This window comes from Danio aesculapii, chromosome 22 (assembly GCF_903798145.1).
Source record: "Danio aesculapii chromosome 22, fDanAes4.1, whole genome shotgun sequence".
Lineage (NCBI taxonomy): Eukaryota > Metazoa > Chordata > Actinopteri > Cypriniformes > Danionidae > Danio > Danio aesculapii.
In genome coordinates, this window is record NC_079456.1 from 10,893,343 (window position 1) to 10,910,418 (window position 17,076).

Consider the following 17,076-nt stretch of genomic DNA (forward strand, 5'->3'; position numbering starts at 1 on the left):
ACTTCATTTACCTCTTTCCTCTTCATAAAATAAATAAATAAATAATAATAATAATAATAACAATAAATAATAATAATAACAAATATATATATATATATATATATATATATATATATATATATATATATATATATATATATATATATATATAAGCCTATATCAGATTATAGATTTCAGCAACATGAGCATTGTTAATAATTAAAAACCAAACCATCTTTATTTCTATAGTGCTTTTACAATGTAGACTGTCAAAGAAGATTAATATAGATAATGTTCTAGTAAACTGAAACGGCTTCATTCGAGTTTTCAAGTTCAGTTTAGTTCAGATCATTGCAATATAAATGTCACTGCTAAAAGTCAAAAAACTGAAGAGCAAATCCAATGATGCGCAACTCCCAAATAAGTCCCATAAACCAAGCAAGCCATGGCTAGTGGTGAGGAAAGAAAGAAGAGAATCAACCAAACATGGGGGTATTGTTTTTCATAATCATGGATGCCAAAATCAAAACTAAATTTTGATTAATTGCACAAGCTTAGTTAATAATATTGTAGCGAACTTGACTTGGTGCACATGTAGTGTAAAAGTTGAGCATTACTTAATTTTCAAGTCGAATTTTAGTAATTGGTGGATATTAATGGGGACACGTCCCCTCCATTCATGGCAATTGTACATCCTTGATTTGATGACTAGTCTAGTTTTGGTGTTTTCTTAGACGTCTACACTCAAAAAACTGATTTGTTGGACTAACATAAAAAAAGAGTGTCAAGTTGTTCCACGCAAGTCTGTTAAGTAGTTTCTACAAGCAACAATATAGTTGAATGAACTAAAGAAATTCAGGTAAAGTTGACAAAATATTGTTTAGTAGATACAACCCATTCAGATGTGTCACTACTGCATTTTAGTTACATGTACAGTATATTTTACTTAGTAATGTTACTGTATGTTAGATTTATGAACACTCTTTTTATTAACTTTTAAGTATTTGCTCTATAAGTAAACAAAATGAATTTATTTCTTTGCAAGGTTTTGCAATATACAGCTAAACCCATAAATGAATTTCAGTAAACATTCTTTCGAGGTCTTTTATAGTGCAACTGACTTTAAGAATTGGTAATAATCTTAAATAGCAGTTTGTTTCAGAAAAAATGGTAAACATAACATTTTGGTCAATAGTGAACATTTTTACAATGTGCAAATTCCTTCAAATATTGCAATACAAATTTTACTCTTGTCAAAAAACATTACAACTGGCTTATATTTTTGAGAACAATCACAAAAGTAAGAGTTTGTTTCAAAAAGACCAAAAAAGAAACCAAAATGTTGTAATTTGAATGTGCAACTGCTTTCAAATATTGTAATCATTTTTACTTTAACAAATTAAAAGGAACGTTTAAGACAGGCAGCATGTCACAAAATGCTACAGTGCTAAATTTTTGATATCACAAATCGTTTGAGCCATTGGTAAATAAAAGATTGAAACTGACCTCTAACCTTTGTAAATAACCACAAACAACTTCTGTTAAAGCTGCAGAACTCCATTTAAAATGTTGGTGCCATCAACAAAGACAGAATTAAAACTGGCACCTAATTTTGAAACCAGAAACAATTTAAATGTCACAAAGAAATTAACAAAACATCTTCATTTCGTTTTTTATTATTATTATTATTTGTCCGGAATAATGTTCTGAATCAACCAACAAATTTGTTCTTGAGCATTTTGTGTGGCAGTTTTTATGCGTCAAGTCCCAGCAAAACTTTCTGGAAAAACTCAAAAGTTTACTTCACATCTGAAGGATAACTAAGATTTAAGCTGTATATGACTCCCAAATAAAGAGTACGATGTTAAATTGGCCAGTCAAATACTTATTACGTAAAGCTTACAGCATTAAATTTCTGCAGAAATAACATTAAGTTTCACAAACTAATTTCGAGAGGAGCACGTGATATGATTGAGCACGACTGGCTTCTCCTCTGTAATCTGTAATAATCCAATCAGAGTGATCAAGGCTTACTATAAATTAATCGTTTTCTCCCTACTGCTATCTTCATTTCGGAAGAATCCCCCTTCCACCCCATCTCCTCCTTTTCCTCCCTTTTCGAAGGGGGAGCTCTCGAGACCTACCTGATCTCGGATCCCCTTATATCATTCCTGCCAACACTCCCGTTTTTCCCGGGAGTCTCCCATATTTCAGACCCATCTTTTGTATTGTTCTGTCTCCCGGAAAGCTTCCGGTCCAGTCCCAATGCAAAAAAAAAAAAATGGCGGCAGGCAGATGTGGAGTGTTAATCACGCTGCTCAGTTTCTCTTTGTTTTGTACTCTTTAAAATCGATCGATGAAAGAGGAAGATGATTTTTCTTTTAATATTGAGAGTGAGGATAATCAAATACGACGTGGATGTAAACACTTCGGCTTCAGGAAGGGCGTTGTTTTTTTGCTTTTTTATCGGCCGAGGCTTCCCTGTCCAAAGAAACAACGTCGCATCAGACAAATGCGAAGGAATTTCAGTGACTGGGTGATTATAATGACGTGTCTGCTGATATCAGGAGATATCCATCAGTGTCCAGGGCCTGCTTCACTGGATTTTGAAGGAAATGTTTCGAGTGATTCTAATGTGAAGCTCCGAGATTCGAATGATGTACGGAACAGGTGTTCGGAAGTCGCCGCAGAATGGAGCTCTATATCTGACCAGTGGAAAGAATTGCTTCCCTGCTTTAAAACAAGAGAAGTAATACGTATGGATAATGGGTCGGTGGATGTTTTCTACTTCTATGGAAGGAGGTGGAACGCTGAGGACACCGAGGCCTGAAGTTGGGTCAGCAGAAGCCATCTTCTTACGGGATCTAACGAATGCAAAGATAAGTGATTTAAGAGATATTGGTACCTTAAAGGGGCTGCATATGGTTCATCTTGACGTGAGAAGTCTGCTTCCAAAGATAAGTGAAGTGAGACATTTGTGTCAGGAATCCAATGCATCTCTGTTTGGCTGCAGTGAAACATGGCTGGATGATTCAACATCGGGTGCAGAGATACATATACCAAACTACAATTTGATTCGAAGGGACAGAAATCGTAAAGGTGGAGTATGTGTATATATTAGATAGGATGTTGTGCTTAAAGAGAGAAAGGACTTGGATAGCGCCGCGGTTGAAGCTGTTTGGTTGGACATTATGTTACCAAGTAGCAAAGCAATTTTTGTTGGGGTTTGTTATCGCCCACCTGATCAAAATGATTTGTATGAAACTCTGGATGGGATTTTAAGACAAATTTTAAAATTGGACAAGAGTTAATAATTATGGGTGACTTGAATACGGACATGTTAAAACAAGATTCACCAGTGTATAAACATTTTAAATTACTTTGTGATTCATATGTGCTTAAACAGATTATCATGGACCTGACAAGAATTACCCCTATAACGAAAACTATCATTGATGTTGTTTTGGTTTCTGATCAATCGAAAATTTGGAGTAGTGGTGTTATAGATGCTGGTATCAGCAATCATTGTATATGTAACTAGGAAAGCGGCTATAAAACATCATAATACAGTGAAACTGAGATCTCTCAAGAAATATAGTTCACAGGTTTTAATGACTGAACTTAGCAAGGTTGACTGGTCTAAGGTCTTGCAGTGTGATGATGTAGATAGGGCCTGGGCTAGACTAAAGACAATTTTTTTTTAAAGTTTTGGATAAAGTTGCACCTTTTAAAAAATTAAGATATAATGAAGCAAAAGACTGAACCTTGGATGAGGGATAGTATTTTAAAAGCAATTAAGGAGAGTAATGATAGTTTTAAAATGTTTAAAAAAGATAGTAACAATTCATTTTATTATGAGCAATTTAAAAAGAAAAGGCTAAAAATAATTTTGAGGATAAAATAAAAGAAACTAAGCAAGATTTGCAAAAATTATGGATATTATTAAATGATTTAGGGCCTCAAAAAAAGTCTAAAACTAATTGTTCAAAAATATTGTTCAGGGATATTTATCCATATAGATTTAAGAGTGAATCAGGTAGAAATTCTTTTTTGTGTACTAGCTCTGCTGCCTGAAATGTTTTGCCCACGATTTAAAGAGATTCAAATTGAGTGTTTTTAAAAGGGAAATTAAAAAGTGGTTGTTTTACAGTTGATGTTGAGGATTTTGATGTGCTGAGTTGCTGAGCTGATGATGTTTGCATTCCATTTATGATTTGCTCGTAAATTTTTAAAGAATATCGAGGACCACAATGGATAGAAGCCTGTGGCTTTTTTGAGTATTTTATCCTCAACAGTTTTTGAAATAATGTATGAATTGGTCTAACTGGACTTGTTTGTATATTTTTGTTAGAATTGTCAAATAAAATCAATCAATCGATCAATCAATCAATGCGCACCAAACCCAGCGTGCAACTATCTCTATACCTGCTCCCTGCTCTTCAGTTCTCGCACCGCTACATCCATTGCCTCCCTTTTATTTTTTATGTAATGTGAACAAGCGTGGGTGTAGTAAAACTAACAATAAAGAAAGTTAATTTATTTTTTTGTTAGATTTTCAATGACAGCCCAAATGTAGCCATGTTTTAGTCAAGACGACAATGTTTAGATGCTCTGCTAATTCTCTTTATTGTGAACCCTGTTTTCATGTTTCTTCAGATTTTCTGATCGACTGAATCTCTTGTCGCAGTGTGTACACTTGTACGCTTTTCCTACAGTGTGAACCTTCTGATGCTTTCTCAGTTCGGGTGCACTGAGTAACGACTTATTACAATCAAAGCACATATAATTCTTCACATCGCTGTGTCTCCTCTGGTGTACTTTTAAACCGCTCATCAGCCGAAACCTCTTGTCACACAAAGAGCACGCGTAAGGCTTCTCCTTTGTGTGAACTCTCATGTGGGTCATCAAGTGTGATGATGAAATATAGGATTTTCCACAGTGATGACAGTGAAATGGTCTTTCTCCGGAATGAACGCACAAATGGAGTCTAAGAGTAACGGCCTGTCTGAAACTCTTCCCGCACTGATCACACGAGTGCGTCTTCTCACCAGTGTGGATTTTCATGTGGTCTTGAAGGGTTTGTTTCATGCGAAAACTCCTCCCGCACTGATCGCACGTGTGCGGCTTCTCACCAGTGTGGATTTTCATGTGGTCTTGAAGGGTTTGTTTAGTGCGAAAACTCCTCCCGCACTGATCGCATGTGTGCGGCTTCTCTCCTGTGTGGATCATCCTGTGCATCTTAAGGACTGATTTTAGTATGAATGTCTTCTGCCAAAAATCACAGGTGTACGGCTTCTCTCTGGTGTGGATTGCCATGTGACATTCCAGTTGCGACAATATTGCAAAAGTCATCCCGCATTGATCGCATGTGTGCGAATTCTCTCCCATGTGCAATTTAAGGTGATGGTTAAAGGTTTGTTTATTTGAAAAACTTACACCGCACTGATCACACGTGGGCAGATTCTCTCCAGTGTGTTTTTTGATGTGACAGAGAAGGCCTTGTTTTTGTGCAAAACTCTTCTCACACTTAATACAGGCATACAGTTTCTCTCTTGTGTGGATGTTCATGTGTTGATTCAATTGATGTTTATATGCAAATCTCTTCTCGCAGTGATCACATGCGTGCGGCTTCTCTCCAGTGTGGTTTTTCATGTGCGCATGAAGGGCTCCTTTTTGTCTAAAACTCCTCCCACACTGAACACATGTGTGCGGTTTCTCTCCAGTGTGGATATTAATGTGTGTGATAAGGCTTTGTTTGTACGCAAAACTCTTCTCACACTAACCGCATGCGTGCGGTTTCTTCCGGTTGACTTCCATTCATACGCACGCAAATGCATCAGACTGGGAACGCAAGCTTGTGCGACAAGTTTCGCAGTTTGCTGCGTTGCAAAGTTCAAACTTGGTGAACTCTGACCTGTGAAATTGCGTCATTTGACTGCGTGAGACTATTTGAGGATCAAAACATGACCTCTTTGGAAAGAAATTTAAAATATGGACCAATCGCTCGCTTTTTAAAAAAAGTCTAATTATCTCGTTTAATCCTGCCCCTTTTAGCAAAGCCGTACAACAGAATTTTACTAATGAGCTGATGATCTAATTCAGGTGTGTTTGGTTAAGGAGACATGGAAACCGTGTAGAGCTAGTGCTCCTCCAGGAATGTGGTTGAGAAACACTGTTCTAAACTAGTGTTTTATAGTGCGAAACTAGATGTTTTTAGCTACAGCTGGGCATTTTATTGCAATCTCATACACATATTTCAACAAACACACTGACTTTTAATTTCAGTCAGCCAGCCCCAGGGCTTCCAGTTTATTATCATCCCATACAAAAATCGCCACGCTTAAGATCTGATTTCTTTAAAAACCAGCGATCTTTACTGCCTGGCTGAGATACGATATGAAGTAAGCATCAGACCAAACAAGAAGCACTGCATTAAATTATATTTTTTTCATGCCATGTTTTTAAAATATAATCACTGACCTCTTTATTCTTCAGTATCTTCCTGTTCCATTCTGCAAGGTTGTGGATCACTCATGTTCTCACTGTTCCTCTTGACTCCTTCACTTGAAGACTGATGGGAATTGTACAGCAGATATTGGTGAATTGCTGTGAGAGGACTTTTGCTGAAGTTTAAGTGTTGTGGGAGGGGCTTCACTATCACTAAACTGCTGTGGGAGGAGCTTCACGTAAGTTTAGCTGCTGTGGTAGAAAGAGCAGATCTTCACATACAAGTAAAACACAAGTCATATTAAACTGACGGTTTTGTTAATTAGCAACTTTAGCATTATGTTGTTCATAAAAAGAAGTGAACCTAAAACTGCTTTAATAATGGAGTTTAATAATAAAAGAGTGCAAGTTCAAGATTTCCACTCTTTTTAAGAAATAATTTTCCAGGAATATTCTGGGACATTTCCAGAACCTTTTTCAGGTACTTCGTCAAAGGATTTGGTTAAAAAAATGAGGATCATATTGCCATTGTGCAACAGAGGTCTGCCATCATATCCAGGCTTACAAACACTAAGTTGTTATAAACTTCAAAATTCAGAAAAAAATCCAAGATGAAGGACTATTTCCAGGACATTTGACCATTTTTTCAATCCCATAACTGGAAAACAACTCTCTAAGTGAGTGTCTACAAACCCTGTTCCTAAAGGCACGCCAACAGTACACATTTTCAACCTCTTCCAAATTAAGCACACCTGAATCAATTCATCAGAACATAGGAAGAGACTCCAAAACCTGAATTTAATTAGCCAGATAAGGGAGACATCCAAAATATGGACGTTGGGTGTGCTTCCATGAACAGGGATGGGAAACAATGCTCTGAAATTCTCTCTTTACCATATTGAAAACACATATTTCAGAAAGTGAACTCCACTTGACGAGCTGATGATCTGACGACAGAATCACCCTGAGCCATTTACACTTTCCACAAAGACCCAGGCAGAATATCCTACAAGTGTCGGTGCTCAGAATAACAACGGAAATTTGCATTAAGTTTGGCCATTGGATCTGGAGAGCCTGTGCGAAACAGGTCATTTAAATGAACGACCCTAGAAGAAAACACCCCCTCTGCAGTGGGCTTTACGAATCTGTGTTGTTGTGTTATGCTTATTAACATATATCTGTGGTGATGAGTACACAGCACTAGTCATACTGAAATATTTCATATGATACCAGACATGATGGTTAAAGTCACTTGCATTAGCACAGAACTATAGATCAATACTAAAGAAATGATCTTCCTGGTGAAGAGGAGAAAGGGCGAAGGGAAAAAAGTTGGGGAGAAGGAACAAAGGTGAACGAGGTTATGTTATTATACTGGGTTTGTGTTGTCCTTTGCAACGAGATCAAAGAACCTGAGGTATCTTGCGCCCTCTTGCAAAGTAATTTTCTCCAGGATCATCAGCCATCTTCATTTGATCTGCACGGTTGGGATAGAAACTGACAGCTGAAAGCGTAAAAACATATGCTCAATACTGTTGCTTCTTTCACAATGTGAGACAAATAATCATCTGTAATACATAAATATCATTATACAAAGTGAATATTTTCTTTCGTTTTTTCCTGTGAGGAGGGTTTTGCTACAGAAAAAAAAAACTTATATTCTAATCTTACTTTTTTATCTTAATTTATCGTAAACTGACTGCTGTTAGTTTAACAATTTAATTGTTTACAAGAAATTGTTTGATTTAGCACAAACATAAACTCAACTGTCACTGTAGCTTTAGTAAAAACATACATGAAACTACTTTTAATGCAAAGTAAATTTGAAATTTAATATAATATGAAATATCAATTTATTTGGCAAACAACTTGGCAAATTGGTGGGATAGAAACATTTTAACCAAATAAACAGAATTATATCAACTGATGCATGATTGACTGATTTGATCTGACAGAATTAATCTTGATATACACAAGTGTAAAGTTCACATGCTTCACTTTATGATAAAAATAATTTATTTGTATATCACATATAAATAAGTGATAAAAACAATTCATTTTGAGTTCATATATAGTCATTTGAATTCATTTACAATTATTTTGTATGTATTGAGCTACTTTTTGATATATTTCACTGTAAATCCTCTCAGGAAAAAATATGTACAACTTAAGTGCTTTTTCTTTCATTTTTCTATGATCAGATTCACCTGATCATCTGGTTTGATGACGGCCTGTAAAGCAGGAGTCTTGGTACTGATAAAAAACAACAGTTTATTATTACCAGTGTTGGATAAAATCACTTTTAAAAATATTACAATCTTGTGATATTTATTTAAAAAAATAAAGTAAACAAGGCATTAGGAAAGGAAGTAATTGAACAAAAAGTAATGCATTACATAACTTTATTCATACATACCGGGCTTGCTTGTTTAGAATGCTTGTCAATATATATATATATATATATATATATATATATATATATATATATATATATATATATATATATATATATATGTATATATATATATATATATATATATATATATATATATATGTATATATATATATATATATATATATATATATATATATATATATATATATATATATATATATATATATATATATATATATGTATATATATATATATATATATATATATATGTATATATATATATATATATATATATATATATATATATAAATAAAGGTGAAGCCCTTTTACACAAAAAGTGAAAAACTTCAGGCTTAAGAAACAGTTAAATCTGTAAAGTTGAAGCTCGGCTCAAACAAATATTTCAGGGTTCCAAATAGTATGTTTAAAATAAATTAATCAAATATCTCTATATATGTGAAATGAATAAATAAAAGTCCAAATTTAAACTACCGGGTACTGTGTTTACACATATACGCAACACATTTGCACTCATTTTTGATTTTGACATGAGAGTTGCCAGTCAACAAACTGGAAAACAAAGTAACTGCCGTCATTTATTTATTTATTTTTTCTGAAAAAGGAACTCAGCCAGCGGTTTGGAAAAGTCAATCTTTTCTGTTATACCGTTTCTAGGGTATTTTATTTAATGAGTTTTTAATGACAATTTTATTTACTTTTTTTAGGGCAACAGCATCTCCTGCAGAAAAAGACCCTACACATCAAAAGCTGCTGGTCAGCCCACAATTCAGCAAACATGTGAAAAACAAATCGCTTATAAACCAACGTCCAAGCATGCTTGAACAGTGCAGTGGCTTACTGTATATCCAAAGAAAAGAAAAATATCCAAAGTATTTTCAACATTTAAAGAAATCTGTGTTTTTGAAACTAATAAAGATGGCAGAAGTCACTGATTTATTTTAATTATTTAGCCTGACATGTTTACTGCTCAAAAATATTTGAAATGTTTCTTAAAATAAAATATTTAGTGTTCAAAAGGGAATTTTTTTTTACAGAGACATTTTAAAAAGAACATATTTTAGAGCAGTAAACACAATACTGTGGAACCGTGATATTTTTAACAAAGGTTATCATACCATCAGAATCTTATACTGACCCATGCCTAAACTCAGCTATTTTAATTAAAATTAAAAGTTACTTTACAAGTTACTTGAAAAAAAGTAACCTGATTACATATCTTACATGTGATGCATTAACCCAGCATTAATTGACAATAATATTAACTATATGAAGGATGAAGGAGCTTACTTAGGCTGCATTTACACTACAGATCTTGATGGTCAATTCCGATTTTGTGACTATCCAATTTTCTTGCTGACTTGCTTACATCGTCTTTTAAAAGTGACTCGTATCTGATTGTCTGCATTTACACTGCACAAAGCAAAGGTGCAATGACCAGGAAAAAAAGAGCGGGCGCTGACTGACAGCTGATAATAAAAGAGTGACATTTTCTCCATTGCTGTATTTAATCAGTTCACAGGGTTTTCATTTTTTTGTAATTCTTTTTGACAAGGTGTTTTACTATCATTTATGAAAGAAAAAAATTCTCATTTTGCCATCTTGTTTTAATCTAGGCCTTTATAAACCAGTAGGCATCTTAATGTAACGTCCATGGCGTGATTTATGCATGCGATGTATGCAATAGTTTTATATTAGTTTATATTAGTTACGTGGCGGATGCTGCGCTCTCTCGCTCTCTCTCTCTCTCTCTCTCGTTAACATGCTTATATATGCTATGCATGCTACATGACAATATAAAAGCTTTTTTAGTCCTCGTGTTTGAGATTTAAGGTTTGCGACTCTGATGAATGATGTCAGACGGACGCTTTCATTTCAGCAGAGTTGACGTTTTTAATGAAGCACGACTCGCATTGACAGGTGAAATTCCGATCTACCTGCAGACACGAGGGCACGGATACGATTCATATCAGATAGATTTCCACATATGAACAAGGCCTGAATCTGATTTGAGTAAATCGGAATCCATGCGATTTATTCCTGCTTACACGTACATGGGCAATATTCGTTCTGTGCCACATGGGAGAAAATAAAAATAAAAATCGTGATTGAGTCACTTGAACCAGGCAGCGTAAATGCAGCCTTATTGTGTTGTCTTACACTTTGCGGCTTTCAAATGTTGATGCAGATTAGACAAATAAATGAACCTCTTCCCACATGAGCGACAGTGATATGGCCTCTCTCCGGTGTGAACCCTATAATGTATTTTCAGACATTCAGGCCGCTTAAACGTCTTGTCACAGTGTGAACACTTGTACGGTTTTCCTACAGTGTGAACTCTGGTGTGGAGAGTCAGTGCGGACACAGTAAAGAAAGTCTTTCCGCACTCAGAGCAAATGTGATTCCTCTGACCGGTGTGTGTTTTCTCGTGTATTTTTAAATTACCCATCAGCCTGAAAGCCTTTGCACAGAAAGAGCACACATACGGCTTCTCTTGTGTGTGAACTGTCAGGTGCTCCTTCAGGGCGTCCGCCTTAAAGAATTTCTTACTGCACTGGTCACAGTTAAACGTTCTTTCGCTAGAATGAGTCCGCAGGTGCTCTTTCAACACTCTCGACTGTCTGAAACTCCTCCCACACTGATCACAAGCATACAGGTTTTCTCCAGTGTGGATTGTCATGTGATCAGCAAGGTTGCGTTTTCGTGTGAAACTCGTCCCGCACTGTTCACACGTGAAGGGCTTTTCTCCGGTGTGGATAACCATGTGTTCATTGAGAACATGTTTCTGTTTGAACGTCTTCCCGCATTGAGCACATGTATGTGGATTCCCTCCGGTGTGGACTTTCATGTGGTCATCGAAGTTATCTTTGAGTCTGAAACACTTACCGCACTGATCGCAAGAGAATGGTTTAATTCGCGTGTGGTTTTTCACGTGATCGTTAAAGTTTCCCTTATGTCTAAACTTCTTCCCGCACTTATCGCATTCGTACGGCTTCTCTCCGGTGTGGATTTTTATGTGTTCAGTAAGAGTGCCCTTATGTTTAAACTTCCTCCCGCACTCATCACACGTGTACGGCTTGTCCTCAGTGTGTATTTTCATGTGTTCGGTGAGGCTTTCTTTCAGCATGAAAATCTTCCTGCATTGAACGCACGTGAACGGCATCTGTACGCTAGTGTGGATTTTCATGTGTTCATTAAGGTTTGCTTTTAGCGTGAAGATCTTCTCGCACTTATCACACGCAAACGGCTTCGTTCCCCTGTGAAATTTCATGTGAAGATTGAGATTTTGCTCGCAGGGGAATGTTTTTCCACACTGAGGACAGGTGAAGGATATCTGTGCTGTGCTTAGCAAAGAGGATTTCTCCTCAGTTTTGACGTCATGATCCTTTCCTGCGTTAATCAGTTCTTCAATCTTCTCATCGTCTTTCAACAGGTCTAAAACGTTAAAGAGGGTGAAAAAGTGATTTCCATTAAGCCGTTTAAGATAAATAAATTAAACAATCGTGACGTGATAAACGTTAAAAAAATCCCTTATGTTTAGATACTTTCACTGCATTCAACTGGATACATTAATCATTCAGTTATTTGTTTCACTTTACATGTACAAATTGCATGTTTTGTAGTGAGAACTATTAAATAATAAACTGTTTACAAGTCCTAAAATGATTTCTTAAAAATCATTTTAGGACTTGTAAACAGTTTATTATTTATTAATATAGTACTATTAATATAATAGGACTAATAATAATTAGGGCTGGGCGATTAATCAGAAAGTAATCGACATTCAGAAACTATAATCGATCAAATTTTTTCAGGTCAATTTTTTTCAATTACTTTCCCTATCGTGTGGTGAATCATGTGACCCCGCTCTGTCAAGCTGCGGTCATACTGGGCTTTTCCTCCCATAGACTTTCATTCATTCGCACGCGAATGCGTCAGAGCGGAAACGCAGGGTCAAGTTTCGCAAGTTGCTGCGGTGCAGGTTCAAGCTTGGTGAACTCTGACCTGCGAAATCGCATCACCTGACTGCGTGAGACCAATCGAGGATCAAAACATGACCTCTCTGGACAGAAATTTAAAGCATTGAGCAATCGCTCGCTTTTTTTAATGTCTAATCATCTTGTTTAATCCCGCCCCTTTTCGCAGCGCCGTATGACAGAATTTCGCACACACAAAGCCCGGTGTGACCGCAGCTTTAAGGCGGATTTAAAAATCTGTGTCGAACACACGGGTGTGGTTCTGCAGCCTTTGCATGCACCTCTCAAAAAAACGTAACTACACATCTCATGTTTGCAATATGAAGATGATTGGAAGCTGCACCAGAGATGGCATATTTTCCCTTACAATAAAATTATTATTTACATAAAATCTTTGTTTACAGAAGATTCAAGAAATGCATGGTTTAAAATATTATTTACAGGATATAAAAGAGTTATTTTATTTAGAAGAGATGCTGCTTATTTTCTACTTTTAATACGGAAAACATTGAAAATAATTTATTTTGTTTACAAAAGTGCAGGTTACTCATTTGCGACTGTTGGTTTTAGGCAACGAGTGTTTTAGTTTCAGTTGTTCAACGTTACTGTTTAATAAATAATCATAGATATTTAATTCAATTCACCTTTACTTGTATAGCGCTTTTACAATGTAGATTGTGTCAAAGCAGCTTCACACAGAAGATTATAGTCAATTGAAACAGCGTAGTTTAGTTTTCAGAGTTTAAGCTCAGTTCAGTTCAATGTGTTTTAATATTCACTGCTGAGTCCAAACACTGAAGAGTAATCCATTGATGCAAGCCAGTGCAGACATCGGCGTGGAAAAAACTTCACCAATGGGCTAAAGTGAAGGAAAAAAAACCTAGACACCTGGCTCAGTTGGGCACGACCATTTCTCATATGACCAAACGATAATTTTAGATAATAGATAGTGTGTGTTTCCTTTAAATATTTAAAATCAAGTAATGCATCATTTTCTCACTTGTAATATGCGAGCGTATTTACTGTACAAAACTTGTCAGTGAACTATGAGGGCAGAAAAATAAAATAAATAAATGCATAAATAAATAGAATAATCGTTTATTAATCGTAGTCGAGTTAAAATGTTAAATTAATCAAGATTTTGATTTTAGGCCAAATCGCCCAGCCCTAATAATAATACATTTTCCAACATAAACAGGAATGAATGATAAAAATGTTTGTAACACTGAACCATTAACCAGATAAATGTAAATTAAACAGCTCAGCAAATATTTAGTCCGAGATGTTCAATCTGTGTGAATGTTAAATGTTCAATTAGTATAAATGTTTCTCAAATATCCTTAAATTTGATACAATCCAAAAGTAAAAAAATGGTTTAGGCTCCATTTGGTTTTATAATTCATGGTAAGTTATGATCAAATTAGGATATGTTTTTAGCTTTAAAGCTACATTTTAAATTGAGCAACTACTGACCATACATACACAACAGTGTTCATAAAAGCTTAATTGGTAAATTTCATAACCTATTATTTACTTTAAATATTCTTTTAAAAAGTCAAACCAGTTGAAGATTATTATTATTAGTATTATTATTATTACTCTTATTATTGAAAAAAATTTTCCTACACAATGTCATTGCATTTTGGATTAACGTTTAACAATAATAACTTTATGTTTCTATCTGCAACCAGCAAGTCTGAAAAATCATTTTGAGGAAAGCAAGAAAAAACACCAACCTATTTGTTGTTCGGTCTCTTCTTGTTTTACACTGCTGGGTTCATTCATGTTTCTGTGTTTTTTCGTGTTCTCTTATTTTCTTTGTGTGTAAGCTGATGAAAACATTCCAGCATTTGTTGTTTTACTGCACTGGATGGAGCTTCACTGATGCCAAATACTGTGGGATAAGAGAAGTCAAAAATAAAAAAGTAGTGTTGTCAAACTGATGTTTTCAACAATTCACACAGTTCATGTATAGCTTACTATTGGACTTCCAATTATCAAAATATGAAGTTTTACAAATTTACATTCATTGCAGTTCGGACTGCTGAGCGAATCACTGGTACAACCCTTCCTACTCCCCAAGAACTGTACTTATCCAGAGCGAGCAGAAGGGCTGCCAAAATCACTCTGGACCCCTCACACCCAGCACACTGCCTCTTTGAACTTTTACCTTCTGGTCGACGCTACAGAGCACTGCGCACCAGAACAGCCCGACACAGAAACAGTTTCTTCCCTCAGGCAATCCATCTCATGAACACTTGATGATAATAATTGCGGAACCAACATCACTACTTGCCATACACTTTTATACACATATACACTTATTTAACAACACACTTTACATGCCAATTTGCACATAACAGCTGCACATATAACGTTGTATATAGTAATAAACATGTACATACACTTGTCAATCTGTATATTTGCATTCATTACTTACTTCTATTTTAAAAAAAATATATTTATTATCTGTTTTTTGTCCTGTCTCTGTAATCCTGTTGCACTGTTGAAGCTCTGTCACGAAAACAAATTCCTCGTATGTGTGAACATACCTGGCAATAAAGCTCTTTCTGATTCTGATTCTGATTCTGATTCATTCATTTTCTTTTCGGCTTAGCCCCTTTATTAATCTGGGGTCACCACAGCGGAATGAACCGCCAACTTATTCAGCATGTTTTACGCAGCGGATGCCCTTCCAGCTGCAACCCAACACTGGGCGACGCAGTGGTGCAGTAGGTAGTGCTGTCACCTCACAGCAACAGGGTCGCTGATTCGAGCCTCGGCTGGGTCTGTGTGGAGTTTGCATGTTCTCCCTGCGTTTGCGTGGGTTTCCTCCTGGTGCTTCGGTTTCCCCCACAGTCCAAAGACATGCTGTTACTGGTAAATTGGGTAGGCTAAATTGTCTGTAGTGTATGAGTGTGAATGAGTGTGTGGATGTTTCCCAGAGATGGGTTGCGGCTTGAAGGGCATCCGCTGCGTAAAAACATGCTGGATAAGTTGGTGGTTTATTCTACTGTGGCGACCCCGTATGATTAAAGGGACTAAGCCAAAAAGAAAATGAATAAATGAATGCCCTTCCAGCTGCAACCCATCACTGGGAAAACACCCATACACCCATTCACACACACACACACACACAAACGCACACACACACACACACACACACAAACACACATATACTACGGATAATTTAGCCTACCCAATTCACCAATAGCATGTCTTTGGACTGTGGGGGAAACCGGAGCACCCGGAGGAAACCCACATGAACACAGGGAGAACATGCAAACTCCACACAGAAATGTCAACTGATCCAGCTGAGGCTCGAACCAGAGACCTTCTTGCTGTGAGGCGAGAGCGCTAGCCACTGTGTCACTGTGATGCCCCTAAATTTACATATTCCCTATTTTTTATTTTATTTTGTGTGTTGGTCAAAAATTTTTTAAAAACTTGATACAGGACTTAATTTATCATAGATTTAATTAACTAATATACTAACATTGAATTCAGTGCCCAGACTGAGCCATAAAGAAATTCGATTAACTTCTTGTCGTTTTGTGAGAACAGCAACTGATAATAATAAAACTTTATTATTAAAGAGATAAACAAAGCAATATTTTAATGATTCTACTGTCAAACCACCTATTGTAATTGGCATTTTGCACATTTCAATGATTACAAGTTAGTAAAATACACAACTATTGCTTTAAATATCTTAATATTCCAAAAAATGAAACATAAAAATCTTAAATGCCCAAAAAAATCGCTCGTTTAATTGAATTCAACAGTAGTTCCTCATATTGTTGCCTGCTTTAGAAACCATTTCAGTCATAGACGCATAACAGCACTCTTCCAGGTGGAAACACAGAAATGACGAGGTAAAATTTCTCTAATAAACGGGGTTTTTATAATTGTAAAATACAAAGTTTATATACAGAGTACAACGGCTAACTTCTTACCCTTGCATACTATCAACTGCTGATGCTAGCGGTTACGTCTTCTTCTCTGAAAAGGTCGCTAATAATGTTTCTTTAAGTGCACACTGCCACCTGCTGTCCCGTAGTGCGAAGTGATTTTTCTCTCAAATCTAAGAATGAGACACTTTCCTAGACCATTATGATGAATGTAAACAATAATAGTAATGGTTCTAACGCATATTCTGTTTTCATTTTTAACTTCCATAGCTTCCAAGAATAAAAAAAAGATCCACATATCGATGAATAATGTTATGATAGCTATTTTTTTTATGTGAAGTAATGATTG

At 35.9% G+C, this 17,076-nt stretch overlaps 1 protein-coding gene across 1 annotated transcript; it reads right to left on the reverse strand.

Annotated features, from left to right (window-relative positions):
- Positions 1-9,149: 9,149 nt before the first annotated feature.
- On the reverse strand, positions 9,150-16,815 carry LOC130216402 (gastrula zinc finger protein XlCGF57.1-like). Its single transcript, XM_056448295.1, has 3 exons — positions 16,773-16,815; positions 14,553-14,710; positions 9,150-12,274 (listed from the first exon to the last, which is right to left on the reverse strand). Exons 2-3 carry the CDS (start codon positions 14,599-14,601, stop codon positions 10,983-10,985), a joined length of 1,341 nt encoding a protein of 446 aa, XP_056304270.1. The 5' UTR covers positions 14,602-14,710; positions 16,773-16,815; the 3' UTR covers positions 9,150-10,982.
- Between the last annotated feature and the right edge of the window lie 261 nt (positions 16,816-17,076).

Excerpts from the sequence above, each read along its gene's own strand:
- LOC130216402 (XM_056448295.1), bottom strand. The coding sequence starts at position 14,601 with ATGAATGAACCCAGCAGTGTAAAACAAGAAGAGACCGAACAACAAATA. Across the intron at positions 12,275-14,552 it reads AGAGACCGAACAACAAATAG|ACCTGTTGAAAGACGATGAG; the intron begins GTTGGTGTTTTT and ends TTAACGTTTTAG.